Below are 16261 nucleotides of genomic sequence, written 5' to 3'. Positions count from 1 at the left end.
TCCCAGAGCCTGCATCTGTCGTAATTGGGTTTCTGAAGTCTATATAACTTGCTTCATTTGCCTTCTGCATTCAGATTCGTAACACAATAAGCGTTTATTAAATGCAAGGAGGAAGAGAGAGAATCACAACATGCAGCATCGTGAACAAATCAATCTTTTTCAAAGTGTCCACTAACATTTGCGTTTGCTGTACTCTGTCGTTCATTTCAGCTGCTGGTGGGGATCATCCAGGCTGCCGAGCTGCCCGCCTTAGACATGGGGGGCACGTCCGATCCCTACGTGAAAGTGTTCCTGCTGCCCGATAAAAAGAAGAAGTTTGAGACAAAAGTCCACCGAAAGACCCTTAATCCTGTCTTCAATGAGCAATTTACTTTCAAGGTATTTTTTTGTACTTACGAGTAACTTGTCCTCTTTTGTTTTCAAGACCAATCTCACCCTGACACACCCATGGACACGCACGTGACTGCTTGTGCAGAGCCTCACAAATAATTCTATTCTGAATATTTAAAATTCTTGTCTTCAGCCCAGTGAGGATTCTTTATTGCCCTGAGATTTGGTCAAAGTAGGATTCAGCTCGGCCATCTCAGAGTGGACTGCAGACTGGAGTAGGACTACGATGTCATATTCACATCTAAAAAGTGAGGTCGGCTTCAAGCGTCCCAGTGGGCTGGAACCTCTCCCCCGCCCCCCGCCCCCAAATAAAGCCAAAGGAATAATGAAATTATCTTCCTAAGTTTCAGAGTTCCTGAAAATAGCTAAACTCTGTTGCAATCACAAAATAATGTAAGCTATGTTCTATCGTTTAAACAGTACAAATAGATACTACTCTCGTTGCAAAGTTCTGTGTTCACGGGGCAAACTGAGCACTCTAAAGCCATTCCTCTTAATCTATCCGTAAAAAGAATGTGAACATAGCTCTTCTGCATTTCTAGCATTTTTCCTTTACTCTAGCCTCGTGCTTGATGCTCTTCATCTTGGTGAGACACCTTGGTTGACAAGCAATAGCAAAGAGGGATTCTGGCCATGTAATAACTCGACAAGAAAACATGCTCTGCAGGTCAAAGGCTTCTCTGCACGTGAAGTGCTCTAGCTCTTCTCTTGAAGCCATGCATAAAACCAGTTCTTTGGGTGCATATCTTTAATATGTGAAATTTTTTTTAATGCGTTACTTAAAGCAGTACATTTCTGAAAAATGAAATGTCTGTGAATATGCCAGTAGGCTAGTTCAAAATCACCCGTCCGTCAGCCAGCCTTAGCAACAGCATATGCTCCTGTGAACAAATATTTATGAAAGAAATGAATGATACTGAGGGCAGGGGTCATTTTCTCAACGCTTGTTTTCAATTTTGTAAAGGAGCAGTGTCTCTATTCACTCTGAAACTTTCGAGTTTTAAGACAAAAGTCTCTAATGTATTGTCAAAATCTTGTTTAAAATCTATGTTTTCTATACCGAAATGGTTAATACTCAGTTCTATACCCAGCAGTAAGAACATTCAGGAAATACTTAGCTTATGAAGAGCTAGTCAGTATGATTAATATACCACAGAACATAAAACGAAAATAAAACTAAAAAAATATTGCAAATGGTAATCACAATCATTTTATTTGACTATGTATTAATCTTAATTTAGGTCAGCCATCTCTAACAATAATTTAGTAAGCAGATTCTTAAATTATTTGAAATAATATTGTGGGGGCATTAATTTTGTTTTGAGCTACCTGTATGCTATTTTTAAAAACAAATTATTACCAGTAATTTTATTAATTTCTGTGACTTGAAGAAGTATAATTATTGAAATTGCCTACAAAATGTTATCAGGTTTTATTTTATTTCAAGGAAGTTGATCAAACCATAAATCAATCCAAAGTACAATATATTTTGATACATTTAAGAAAAATGCCACTGTTTCTAGAGAATTGGTTGCTTTACCCAGTAGACAGACAACATAGATTATGCATCTTGAAATGTCAATAGGAAATATGACACAGGAATGAAAGCTAAGTGTCTACTGTGTGCCAAGCCTGTGCTAAGTTTCTTAAATATATTCACTCAGCCTCAAACCGCCCTGTGAAATAGACACTATTATCATCATCACTATTTGATAGATAAAAAAGTTGAGGTATATTCACTTGCCCCAGGCGTGGGCCTATCTGACCCCAAGCCCAGGTTTTTGGCTGATGCTATCTCAATACAATCTCCAAAAAATCTAGAGAGATTTCAGAAATAAGATTAAATATTCAAGAGTTTATCCCTACTCTAAAATTTCTTGTGTCTCCCTTTGAAATTCAGCTCTTTGGAAGGGTTTATTTTTTTTTCTTCTAAAATGGAAAAAGTACTGTGCCTAGTTTTTAATTGTAATATTTTAATTAGATTCCAAATAGATGACAAATAAATAACAAAAGAGAAACTCTTTGGAAAAACTAAAATTTATTGTATGATGTGGTCAAATATTCTTTCTTCTCATTCCCTTCTTAATATACAGAGTTAATTGAGAAATGTTTGCTGGAGCATAAGACAACCATTTACACTGATAAAATAATAGGAAGTGTGTGAAAATTGATCAAACCTTCAATACAAGTCTAAACAATTTCTTAATTAGGCATTTCTACCCGGTTACTGAAGTGTAGCTTACTTGGATTGCACTGCCTTTCCTGAATATTAAAAATGTCGCTAAGAAACATCCCAGCCCATAGCATCTGTCCCAGACATATTCGAACAGCTGGAGAATTCATCAGCTCTTGGCCTTTTGCCACCACTCATCCTAAAGAGTGTCGTACCTAAGAATGAACTTGAAGCTCTGTATTATAATGCACTCTTGATATTCAAAACATCAATTTTCTAGTCAGTTCTTGTCAATCAGTAAATTATTTTAGGGAGTACATGAGGCGCTTCGTGAATTTCATGTAAATCGTCTCTGACTCCTTACCATGCCTTTTAATAAATCATTGCTTCAGTAAACCATGGCTTCCAAATGGCTTGAAAGATTTAATACAACTTTTGAAACAAGTTATCTACCCCTGAGCAAGTTATACTCTCACAATGTAACTTATAACAACAATAACAACAAAATGTTCTACAAAAAAAAATTTATATGGTCAAATTTGCTTGGTTTATTCTTGTATTAATCTTAAAGTGTGTATAGTATGACTACTAGTAGGATCCATTATTAATAATACTAACAGCTTCTAGAACTTTGGGATAAAGTGGTAAATTACTATAGTAATTCTCCATCTTCTCGCAAGTAATTTAAACCTGAAGCGGTTAGTCAAATGATTCAATTTAAGAAAAAGCAAAAGCACAATTATCTCCCTGTTCTGTTTATCCAACATAAATATTAAAATTAGACACTAAACAAGGAACATGTTTCTAAGCACTTTTGTGACCAGATGTTTTATCCTCATCTCTTTTTATTTAGGTGCCATACTCGGAACTGGGTGGCAAAACCCTGGTGATGGCTGTATATGATTTTGATCGTTTCTCCAAGCATGACATCATTGGCGAATTTAAAGTCCCCATGAATACAGTGGATTTCGGTCATGTAACTGAGGAGTGGCGTGATCTGCAAAGTGCCGAGAAGGAAGAGGTAAGAGAAACATTAGCATTTCTAATATGACAAGCTGCACTCGCCAGTTGCTACTCACATAATAACCTTTGAGAGATGCTCTTTACAAAGGGTGATGTGGGCCTCCAGCTGCTCACAGCTGGCAGAATAGGGTCAGCAGATTGCATAACTCGTTAAAAAGTATACAGGTATTCTGGGTGTTATTTGAAAGAAGAGAGAAAGATTTGTGTACCAGACCTATAGACAACTCCCTGGACACACACACACACACATACACACACAATCTGTTTGTATGCCACACACACCTACTTGTTTAAAAGTACAGTGAAAAATTATCTTATTCTTTGAATTTTTTCACAATAATTTTGTGTTTTCTAGATAAGTTGTGTAGCTATTAAATAGAAATAAAAAGGTACTTTTTCCTTGATTATTTTTGCATATCACAGACCGTTCATCGTTTCTCCTGACAATATCAGAGCATGATGGGTGAAACATCAAATATAATACACAAAGGCTGATATTAAATCCATGTTATAAATGACTCACATTTTTATAGTACTCTTCACATTGTTTTTCCCAGTTTTAACAGTTTAGCCCAGGACTTTACTGCGATTTAAAAAGAGACGTTCAATATCCTTAGTGAATTTAAATAACATAATAATCAATGCTATTTGATTATGCTACACCTGCCTGGCACTAGCATTTTTCTGTGCGAATGTCTCAACTGGCTGATACTAGAAAAGAAAACAACTCTTAGCTTCTCTAAATTCCTAAAGCAATTCCTTTTCCAGCCATTTTCTGGATCTTCACATGCGTTTATAACTACGCAACGGATTGCCAACAGCCTCTGTCATTTAGGATCCCTAGGATCCCATAAGATGTGGTCACTTTGGGGCCACCAGAGAGATCAGAGTGACCCAAGCCTTCAGAGAAACTCAGGCGAGCCTGTCACCTGGGAATCCTCTCAGCCTAAGGTTTTCTGGGACCAATATCCTGAAGTGAGGTTTTAGAACACGTTTGTTGATCGCTATGCTGAAATTGAATTTTACTGGTGCTCTAAAACTATTATCTGGTTGTACCAAAGGAGTCAAAATCATTTGAGTTAAGCTTTGCTTTCTTTTTGGAAGGAAGTGTACATAACCAAATAAGTTAGTCAAAATTAGATTCTTGGATATTAAGATAAATTTAGCGCTACTGTGGATTTTCAAGAACAGCCCAAGGATAATATTGAGTTTTTAAATTTTATGATTTTTATTAGTAGTTCTTCCCTATGAGTAAACTAATATCAACATTAAATCAAACATCTATATGAAAAGACAAACATTCAACCATTCAATCATAATGTTTCTTATCATTTAACAAAGTAGTAATCTGTTTCATTGAATTCTTTCATTTTATTGAGATGTTTGGCTTTGTTTAAATTCCTTGCAGCTGGGGGGCAAAGTGGACCCATAATAAGTGTTTATTGACTGATTGGTTTTTATTAATTCACTGGGTTTTGGTTGGCTTGTTGGCTGAATATCAGAATATGCTCTGTTTGTGCTTCACAATGCCCACCTGCCCAGTGGTTGGCTTACACGGCTCACCTCCGTTTTTGTTTTCAGCTGAGTGACTATTTCCCTTTAACGTGATATAGGAAACCTCATAAAACAGATGTCTAGCTTACAGAGTATCTCTGGATGACTAGACCAGGTATAAACTTTCTCATAATAAATGAAATGAGACTCCAATTACATTTTATATCTGAAGAATTCTCACTGATCGGTGCTCTGTCTTTTCATGCTACTGTCCATTAACTGCAGAAAATTATAGTTGTGTGAATAAATTGAAGTCTTAGATTGGCTTTAATTCTCACAATTTTAAATAAATTGTTTTTCCACTTTGCATGAGCAATTTTGTTCATGATTTTAGTTTGCTTTTGTCTGACAGTGTTAAATGTTATTTTTAATGTCAAGCAAGTGAAAGACACTAAAGAAAGTGAGAAAAAAGGATTTACGAAACAGCTTTGGAATGTAGGCAGGAACCACCACTCGGAGAAGTCTGTTGGCATAGACACTTGCATTTTAACGGGTTGAATCCAACCCACTGAGCTCCAACCTTGCGATGTTGATAGAATGGGGAAGGACTTTGTGGCCAGAAAGTTAAAAATGTAAAAGTCATAAGATGATGAAGCAATTATGTAACTTATAGGATTATGTGTTATTTTAGTGACCAATTAAAACGCATGCAATTTAGGGGAAAAAATGGGAAGGAGCCTTATCTGGAAGTTTCTAAACACACTTTTAAAACATAGGGGGTGTTGAAGAAAGAAGCTGTGCCAGGAAGAGCCCTAACAAGCATGCGGTTCCCACTGTTAGATTCTAGCCCCTGGGGAAAACATCGATGGTGGGGTTTCCGCTCTGACTTGATAATGTTTCTCTAACACATTCAAAGTCACCTTACTGGTTTAGGTTCACTAGCTATTTTTTTTTTTTTTATGTTGCAAGACTGACCATTCTTTTCCCTTCCACCTCCTCACCTCCCATCAGATGAAAATGGAATTTGACCTGGCAAACAGCTAAACCTTTATCTTCCTTTTGTTTCTTTAAAACAGAAATGTATATCCTCTGAGTCGACAAATGGTTACACATAAAACTCTTTTCTTAATTTTCCCCTTTTCAGTATAAGGCCTCAAAAGTTATCCTCTATAATCAGAATATACAATTCTTCTATTTGCAAAAGGCTTCTGGTATGCATAACTTCAGGCTGTCTGTGCTGGATTTTTGAGATTTTCTTCCTTTTAATCATTCAAAAATATTTATTCATGCCCTCCACAAGTCAAACCTGAAACTTTAAGACCTTCAGACTTTAAGAATAATGCATTCATTTAATGTTTTCACTTAATTACTTCAAGTATACAATAGCTGTGACTCCATTTTTTGGGATAAATTTTATTGATGATCGTTTTAGAAATTGTCTTAGTCCTGCACCCCAGCATCAAGTACGTCTTCAAAGCATTTAGACTCTTTTTATTTGAGCATTTTGTTCCTAATTTATTTTTCATCCCAATGCCTTCCACTACTACTTATCTCTAAAAACAGCATAAGAAATAGAAACCATCAGAATACGAGTCCTTTTTTTTTTTGAGCAAATCTGTCTCATAACTTGACCAGTACTGTTTTGTCTCCATTAGAGAATAAGTCTGTCACCTCTGCTTTGTACAGAATTCATTAAAGAGTGATTTTTAAATGAGATTCTGTAATCCAGTGCAAATGGAAAAAAAATTGATTGCTGAATTAAAACAAGTTGGGACATAATTTAATTAGTACCCAGGCAGAAGGGAAGAGAAACTACTTTAGTGCCTTAATAGAAAATCAATTTTGCAAGAAAATTTCACATTTTTAAGCCTAATTAGAAAAACGTTTACTTCACAGAAAAGCATTTGGAGAATACATATTCAATCAAATGACAAAAGTGTTTTAGCTCCCAATGGTCAATTACTTGATACTTCTCTGGAGTAGGTTAGTCATAATTCCTATAGCACCTTTTTTGTACAAGGATCATGAAAGAAATGGCGCTGTTTCTAAGTACACTTAGCAGTCAGATGGTAACTCGCGCCCTTCAAGAATGTCTGCACAGCAAATCAATGCCCTGAATGGAGATCCTTATAAAAGGTTAAACTGAACTTTAAACGTGGTTGTCAATAAGAAACTTCCTTGTCGCTCACAATCTATCACGGTAGAGAAATGTAACAAAGACACTCCTTTTGATCCATAGCATTCTAGGAAAGTATCCTTATTTGTATTTTTGTAACTTGTTCATTGTCTCTCTTCCCCACTAGACTGTCAGTGCATCCCAGCAGTGGCCATATCTATTCTGCCCCACTGTGAAACCAAGTTTGATCACAGAGGCAAGCACACAGTAGGTGTGCAAAAATATTTTTGAATGAGTGAATGGGGAGAGGTGTTTCTTTTACCATGAGAGATGTTTCAGAACTCCCTTTTTAAAGTCCATTTTAATAATAGCAATTGTGTTCCCGTTTTACAAATGAAGACTAAAGTATTCTGAAAGACCATCAACAAAATATCTTAGCCCCAAATCATGAAAATGCTTTACTTCCTGTTTGGTTTTTTTGGTCTGCGCCTTAAAAAGAGAGGCGATATAGATGCTCAGCAAAATCATTGTTGCTGTTGTTTTTGTTGATGGTCATGAAAATGGTGATAGTTTTGCTCTCACTTTTTTTTTGTAAAGGTTTATTCAGTATCTCTTTCCTTTCTGTAACCCTCTTTTCATCCTGTTTCCATGATGCACAGAGAGCTTGTGACTTAGCTTAATTTAACTTTTATTTAAAGTTCAGATTTAGTTAAAGCTATGATGTAAGTCTATGGCTTGCAACATGGAAATTTACCCAGAGGGAAATAGGAAAGAATCAGTTCCAAGGAGAATTCAAAGAACATGAACAAAATCTAAGTTTATCATATTTAGAATATTTATTGCTAGTCAAATTTATAACATAACAGATATGATGTAGTGATATTGAATTGTTTTCTAATGTATTAAGACCACGACATATATCAGTGTACTTAGTGTCTTGTGTGCATTTTGTGGGACTTGAAACTTAGTGATTTCCCTTTAAACTATTACAGAAGTAGAGTTGGATTTGATTTTTTGAAATGTCTTTGGCCATAGCTATGGATTACTTTATTGTGAGTCTTCGGTCAGAATTTCAATCACCAATTATAACTGTACTTTTATGCATAATAAGTATTGTCTGCTTCATGACGTGGTTTCTAAGAACATCATAGGAAAAAGCAAACAACTTGAAATATCCCTCTAGTGCATAGGGCTGTAATGTGATCGCCTTTCTGCTTAAAAAGACTTTTCAGGTACAAAGGGATGAAACCAAAGTCTCATTTCACTGAGTTTCTAAATGAGAATTTGATATCACTTTTTTTTATTGTGAATCCCCTAGAAAAAGTGATATAAATTTAGACTCTAACTTAAAGAATTAAGTGTGGGGGGAGAGATCCTGGGCATTTTCAAAACGCCGTTTGATGACCTTCATTGTGCCCCCATTGTGATAGTTACCCTACGGCATCACCCTCCCCTTCACAGCTATAACTGCCCAAAGGCCTGTGCTCCCAGCCCAGCTCCCCTGTTTCCAAAATTAATTTTCGTCAAAGCTACTTCAACTTCTCTAACTAAGCTATAAACACAAATAATAATAATAAAAGCTACATTTACTGAGAGTCCACTGGGTGCCAACCAAAATAATTCTCACAACATTCTTCAAAATTGGCATTATTAAATCTGTTTAACAAAATGAGCGGGGAACAAACCCGAAGCCCAGGAAAATCCAAGTAACTCGTCCAAGTTCACACATCCAACGCCAGAGCGAACATTCAAACACAAGTCCGCAGCCCACACTCTTTCCATTTCACCGTGGTCTTTATACAGTGTCTCTAGTCTTTTAGCCCCAAAGCATAGCTGTAAATCCAATTTAAATACCCCCCCCAAAAAAAACCCAAAAAACAATTGTTGTAAACCAGTTTTTCTCAGTTTTGGTTTGTTTTTCGGAATCTTAACATTTGGTCAGTTTGTTTTGACAATTTGCAACTGGTTAAAGTCCACATATATATTTTCCCTTTCAAATGTTATAATACATTATAAATGTATGTAGCATAGCAAAAAAAAAACCCACCAGTAAATAGCTATGGCATTTTTGTTTCTTATTGATAATATTTCCTAAATACTCAGCATGAATTCCTGCCCCGGATAAAGCTCTGAAATTCAAGGGAACTCATTAGTACAAACATGTTATTATTCACTCATGAGTGATGATGAATTTAATGAAGGCAAAGGGATTTTGTTTTCCATTTAAAAAAACTTCATTAAATAGAATACAAATTCCCATCTATTCACTCAAAACATATATCGAATATCTGTGAAATTAGCACTGCAAAGTGTATAAAATGGAAGGTTAAGATTCACATACAGGAAATGGTTAATATTAGTAGCAAAATCTCATAATGCAAAGTAATAACAAAAGAAGCTCCACAGAGAGCCAAACAAGAAGTATAAATTAAAATGTACCGTACGTTTTTAAACAAAAAAAAAGAGTGGATAGGGAGGCTGCATGGAAGAATTGAAAAAAAGCGAACTAGTCTTTAAAACTGAGTAAAATTTAAATAGGCAGAAAGAAAGTGAGACTGCCTTCCAGATGTTAGGAAAGAGATCATCAAGAGCAAGTTTACGGAGCTAAGACCGCCAATGACAGGCCCAGGTAAGAGTGGAATGAAAGCTTGAACAGATACCCTGAGAAATAAGATTGAATGAGGTAGTGTAGTGACAGTTTGTCCCTTAAATCTCAGACTGATGACTCCAGATGCAGACACTAAGCAAAGCCTGTGAAACTTGTTCTTCCCAAGGACAAGAGTTGGAATATGAAAGCTAGACCCGCCCCTGTGCCAAGCACTCTACTCTGCCTTTCTCACATTACCTCATGTAATCCTCGGAGCAGTCCTGTGGGGTAACTCTTCATGTCCTTATTTTTCACATTAGAAAATGTAACTGGCCCAGTGCCACCCAAAGAACAAGCAACAGAACAAAGATTTAGACCCAGGTCACTCTGACTCCCAAAAGCATTTGTCCTCTACTCTGCCATATTGCCACTTACTTGACTGACGCTTAGTGAATGCAAGGATGTGGTCTATGTTGTGTACCTTTTTATCCCCTGTGTCTGGTACTGTGCCTAGAATATCCAAAGTACTTAAATATTTAAGTTAACTTGTTGGACAAATTAGAATTAAATGAAAATTTTCTTTAACAAACATGCATCGTGAGTCATATCACCTTCAAGGAAGTCATTTTTTTTTTAAAGATTTTATTTTTTTCCTTTTTCTCCCCAAAGCCCCCTGGTACATAGTTGTATATTCTTCGTTGTGTGTCCTCCCACTTGTGGCATATGGGACACTGCCTCAGCGTGGTTTGATGAGCAGTGCCATGTCCGCACCCAGGATTCGAACCAACGAAACGCTGGGCCGCCTGCAGCGGAGTGCGTGAACTTAACCACTCGGCCACGGGGCCAGCCCCTAGGAAGTCATCTTTTATTGTTCTAGTTGCATTGCTTATATGTACCCCAAAATATTTTTAATTCCAGCTCCCCCTCCAAAAGTCTCTCTCAGTGTACAATGTGTGCTTTTCTCTGTCCTTGGTAGTGGCTTGCCTTTGGCTTTAAAAGGTAAATTTTATTGAAATGGCCATAAACTATTTAAGGTGAAGTATGGACTATGAGTTGATGATCAAATTGAGTAAAGAGTTTTAGTTACTGTGGCAAAGTAATGAGGTAGATATCCTTGTGAGACTTATATTCTAACTCTGACCAAAATGTTTTGAGCATTAGCAGCATCATTACATGATCTCTCAACAGGTCACTATGGGAAAAATCATCATTGGGAGATATAAATTCTGATACATAAGTGCCAAGGAAATTTAATTGTTTTGATAGATACTAATGTAGGTGTTAGTGTTTCTTTTTATTCAAAGACTAAAAGGAGTGAGAGTTTTCAATTGAATTTTAAATAAGGCAGAGCAAGGTGGCTTGGAAACATGGATTTCATGAATATGGATTGGCAGAGCAGAAAGTGAAGAGTGGGAGTTGAAATGAGAACAAATAGAAAACAAAAGTAGAATGAGAAAAATGATACAGACAAGAGCATTCTTGCCTCCATCTGGTTTTCTTATTATTGAAATAGTGAAAAGGATTTTGAGTGGTAAGCAATGTGATCAATGCAGGAGAATATCTTGTTCTGTCGTGTCTTCCATCTTCCACACAGTTGGATCTTTTACAGTGTAATCTTTTCTGGTGAGTTCATCATATGTTTTGGACCATTTTTATTATTATTATCTTGTTTGTGAATGCTTCAAATTAAATGTTTTTACCTTCTGTCTTACTCCTACCTCACTTTGAGCAGGCCAAATGTTTGCATTGTGAAATCTTTAATCCATTACAATCTGTTACTCTGCAATTAGATGAAATGTCGGCAATGAGTCATCCTATTTGTACTACAGAATAAAGGAGAAGAATGAGGACTTGCTGATAAAAGAGCTTCAATAGTTAAAGGATGAAAGAGAGAGGGAACACACATACACACGCAAACTTACTTGTGTTAAACATGGCTAAAATTCTTTTCAATTATAAACAAGAGGCCTTAAATATTAAAAATAAATAATTTTATTCCTTCATTTTTTCAGCATATATTTATTAACCTCTTTCATGAGTCAAGGACTATACTAGTTTATAGAGATACAGTGGTGAAGAAGATAGACCCACTAAGTTTAGTCAAACATGACTTAATGGTGAGACACTACTGCAAGTAGATTAAAGCTCTGGCCCTCACCTCAACCTTTATGGATCCAACCATGACTCCACTGGTGTGTCCTTGGGCTGGTTACTTCCCCCTTCTGTAAAATGGGGTTAATATTACTCATCTCCATGAGTTGTGATACACTCTAAATGAGATGATTCACGTAAAGCACTTAGAACAATACCTGGCACCTAATAAACTCTCAATAAATACTAGTAATTTTTATTATTGAAAACACTGATCAGAGCCCTGATTTCTTTGCCAGCTGAAAAAGCATTGCTCTGACCACTAGACTTAGATCCTTACTTTTGTAAGGAGACTGAGACAGAGTAAGAGTTCAGAAGACACTGTCAAACATGGTTTTGGTGAAAGGGAGGATATTTGAGCTTAGACTCCATGTACGAGAGACTGTGGGGTGTGAAAAGAGATCACAAAGGGCAATCCAGGGTAAGGCTTAGCATGCCTGCAAGGCACATGGTACTACCACAGTGTGGCCCCAATGACTGTGCACTTCTCTACACTCTGACACCACAAAAAAGTACCAAAAGTTAAGGCCCTGCTATCAAAAAGACTGACAATAACAAGTGTTGGTGAAGATGTGGAGAAATTGGAACCCTCATGCATTTCTGGTGAGAAAGTAAAATGGTGTAGCCACTTGGGAAAACAGTTTAACAGTTTCTCAAGATGTTAAATAGAGAGTCATCATATGACCTAGCAATTCCACTCCTGGGTATGTGCTCAAGAAAAATGGAGGGACATGTCCACACAAAAATTGTAAAGGAATATTCATAGGAGTATTTTTCGTAATTGCCACAAAGTGGAAAGAACTCAAATTTCCATCAACTGATAATTAAACAAAACATGGTATATCCAGACAGTAGAATATCATTCAGCTGTAAAAAGGAATGAAGTACTGAGACACGCTACAACATGGATGGACCAGAAGAGGCAAATCCACACAGACGGAAAGCAGATTCATGGTTGCCTGAGGCTGGGAGTTGGAAGGGAGGGAGATGTGGGGGAGAATGAGGAATGACAGCTAACGGATATGAGTTTCTTTATGGGGTGACGAAAATATTCTAAAATTAGATCATGGTGATGGTTACACAACTCTGACTATACTAATATCCACTGAATTGTACACTTTAAGAGAGTAAACTTTATGGTATGTGAATTACATCTCCATAAAGCTGTCTTTAAGAAAAAGTTTCAGGCACTGAAACCCAGACATGGAAGCATGTTCTAAGTTGATCTGGGGCCCCATTTGAAGTAGTACTCAGGTATGCTGTTCAAACGTTTAGGGATATGTTTCAAAATATTCTAGTCTCCCTTTAAACCAGGGCACTTGTCTCCAAGATGATGCTCCTCACCTCCACGCTTCCTGATATAAGGTCAGTACTCAGACCCCTTCGATAGGTGAAGAAGCTAGACTTGGGCCATGTGGCTAGCCATTGAGAACTCAGGATTCAAACACTAGTTTTTCTGATTCCAAAGCCATTTTCTACTAGTCTACTCTCCCTTAGGGTAAGAAGTTTTAGGCATAATTCTTCTGATATAGAAACATTGTTCTGAACCTGAGAACTAATCCTTTTTGCAGTCTGTCTTCAAACAGTTGTCCCTCTGAGATTCCCTAAGTCATTTATTTGCTCTCTTCTGGACCTTTTCTAGCAATATCATGCCTCTTTTCATTGAGGTAGAAATTGACAAATAATAAAATGCACAGATGTTAAGTGCACAGTTCAATGAGTCTTCACAGTTGCATACACCAATATAACCACCACTCCAATCAAGTTGCAGAACATTTCTTACCCCCCAAAAAAGTCCCATGTGCCTCTTTGCGATCAATCCCCAGCCCCAGTCCCTAAGGGCAATGTCTGTTCTGATTTTTCTCACCATAGGTTAGTTTGCCTTTTGTTGAATTAAATATAAGTGGAATCATGCTATTTTGTGCCTAGCTTCTTTTGCTTAGCATATTTTTGACATCCTTCATACGATTGCCTGCTGCCAGAGTTCATGCCTTATTAGTACTGAGTAGTCGTCTATTCTATGCATATACCACAATTTATTTATCCATCTTCCTGTTGATGGGCTTTTGGGTTGTTTCCAATTTGAAACTATTATGAATAAAACTGTTATAAATGTACTTAGACAACTTTCCGTGGACACGTGTTTCCATTTCACCTGGAATTGCTAGTCCACATGTAAGTGTAGGTATCATGCTTTTTTAAGCTAAAACAACCAGGACCCCAGGTAATAGTCTATATAGGAATGCATTATGATACTCACTGTATGGGTTTCAATAGCGTTTTCTTCCCATTCTCACTAGCCTCCCTGATGATGCTCGCATCACCTTGATCTTTGACCTCAGCAGCTTATTGTCGATGCTGTAACATACAATTGGCACTTCATTATACACATCCCTATTCTCTAAGTGTAAGTGCCTGTTCACATAATGCTATTACATAGAAATATGCCTTGTTTGCCTGTGTTTTTGTCTACACGGGTAGAGTATAAGCTCCTTGAAGGTAAAGTTAGTTTTTTCTACTTTTGCACAACACAATAGTTAGCTCACAGGAGAAAGTGTGGCATGGATCAAAGAAGAACAGAACTCGGGGTCCAAATCCCACAAACGCTCTGAGCCTCATTTCCTTATGTGTAAAATGCTGCTGAAAAATGTCAAATAGATATGTACTGACATGTTTGAAATTTTTTCCAATGATTTTTAGTAAATTTAGAGTTGTACAATGGTCAAAACAACATAATTTTAGAACATTTCCATTACCAAGAAAAGAGAGCTTGTGCCTATTTACAGTCTCTCCCCTTCCCACCCCTCATCCCGGGCTGCTGTTAATCTGCTTTCTCACTACGGATCTGCCTATTCTGCACATTGCGTGTCACTGTAATCCTACAAGACGTGGCCTTTAAAAAGTTATTTTTGAAACACAGGTCTGTCTAATGGGAAATGAATTCCTAAAGTAAGATAGATTGAGTGGCGAATCACTTTATTTCGTGGGAGAAAATTCTATTGTTCCCAGTACCATTTAACAGATTCAGGAGGTCTTTACCCTCACTGCAGGGCCGGTGAGGGCCAGGGTCTCTCCCTCACTCCTGACCACCTTTCCAGATTTCAAGTGCCCAAAGGTCAAGTGGAATGGCACCTGAGCTTCTGGAAAGCCGAGGGAAGAATTCTCTGTCAATCTACTTCAAAGAAAACAACTTCTTGTGCTTGCTGTCTTCTGCCCCTTTATCTCCTCTCTGTTCTCTTCTTTGTCTCTTCAGAATGAGAACTGAGGGAACAAATAAGCCATTTAGATTACTTTTTTGCTACACTTCAGATGTCCCCCAAGTTGCTAATAACATGCACTTATGCTCTCCCTGAGATGTACCACAGCAAGATTGCAAACTAGGGATGTATATCAGGGTGTCTTTCTCCTGGGCTCCAGGAGCTGGCCGACTTCTGGCTTGGACCACACGAGAGAGCACTGGGCAGTAAGAGAACCCAGAGCGCAGCAAATCCAGCCTTAGGCAAACCCTCTACGTACACCTTTAAAATGCTTAAAAGGCAGTGTTCTTAGAGGCGATGCCTTTCATCCTGGAATGAGCCCCTGCTTTCAACATCCTTTCTGAAAGCTACCTTTTAAATCAGTGTTTTTCTTTTCCTGTGGAACGTAATTAGTTTATATGCAAGAACAATTTTCTGTACTTCAGATAACACCAGAGTATAGAGATGAGCATTTGTGACTAAAGGGGAAGGCTCCATAGACAATTGCACCAGAAGGGAAAAAAAATTTTTTTGAAAACACTTCTAGTCAAGTCTCTTCATCCTCTAAACTGCAAACACTCCGGAATGTCATGAGAGGTTGTTGTTTACCAAAAGTTAACCAACTGCTCTTCCACTTAAGGTGCTATTTCTACATGAATAAATCAATATTCTGACAAGGTGCTTCCCTGAATTTTCATTTTCTGCTAATGTTTAAAGAAAGGGGAGGCGATGTCTTTCAGGAACCAGCACTGTCAAGAATAGCCTTGTTCTTAATTGTATCTCTGTGTCAAAAAGTAAAAATAGAATGAGATTAGAATATTAAAATAGGTCAAGAGTCTGGAGTTTTGTGTTTTGATTTTAGAACGTATTTTTTGATAGCCTAAGTCACAAAGAGGGGATGCAGACGGCAGCCTTTGAAATGCTTGCCTGCTATAAGTCAATGTCAATGTTTAACTTGGAGTCTGAGGAGAGATGTGGGCTTCTTTTTGAAGACATTGACTTTCCAAGCACTATCCTGCTGATGATTTGTTTATATTGAAGCCATGTTTGAAAATGACATCAAGGTTATGGAACCTGAGTGTCACAGCAGG

The 16261-nt window shown here is 37.3% G+C and overlaps 1 protein-coding gene across 1 annotated transcript in view; it reads left to right on the top strand.

The window, feature by feature from the left end:
• Positions 1–16261, top strand: part of SYT1 (synaptotagmin 1) — a 520201-nt gene that overhangs the window by 386442 nt on the left and 117498 nt on the right. Inside the window, exons 7-8 of the mRNA XM_046646394.1 lie at positions 211–378; positions 3417–3584. Coding sequence (XP_046502350.1) covers positions 211–378; positions 3417–3584 — 336 coding nt within the window. The remainder of the gene's footprint in view (positions 1–210; positions 379–3416; positions 3585–16261) is intronic.

This window comes from Equus quagga, chromosome 19 (genome assembly GCF_021613505.1).
Source record: "Equus quagga isolate Etosha38 chromosome 19, UCLA_HA_Equagga_1.0, whole genome shotgun sequence".
In the NCBI taxonomy this organism is placed as follows: Eukaryota; Metazoa; Chordata; class Mammalia; order Perissodactyla; family Equidae; genus Equus; species Equus quagga.
The sequence above is the reverse complement of the archived record's forward strand: the minus strand, read 5'-3'. Positions and strand labels throughout refer to the sequence as shown.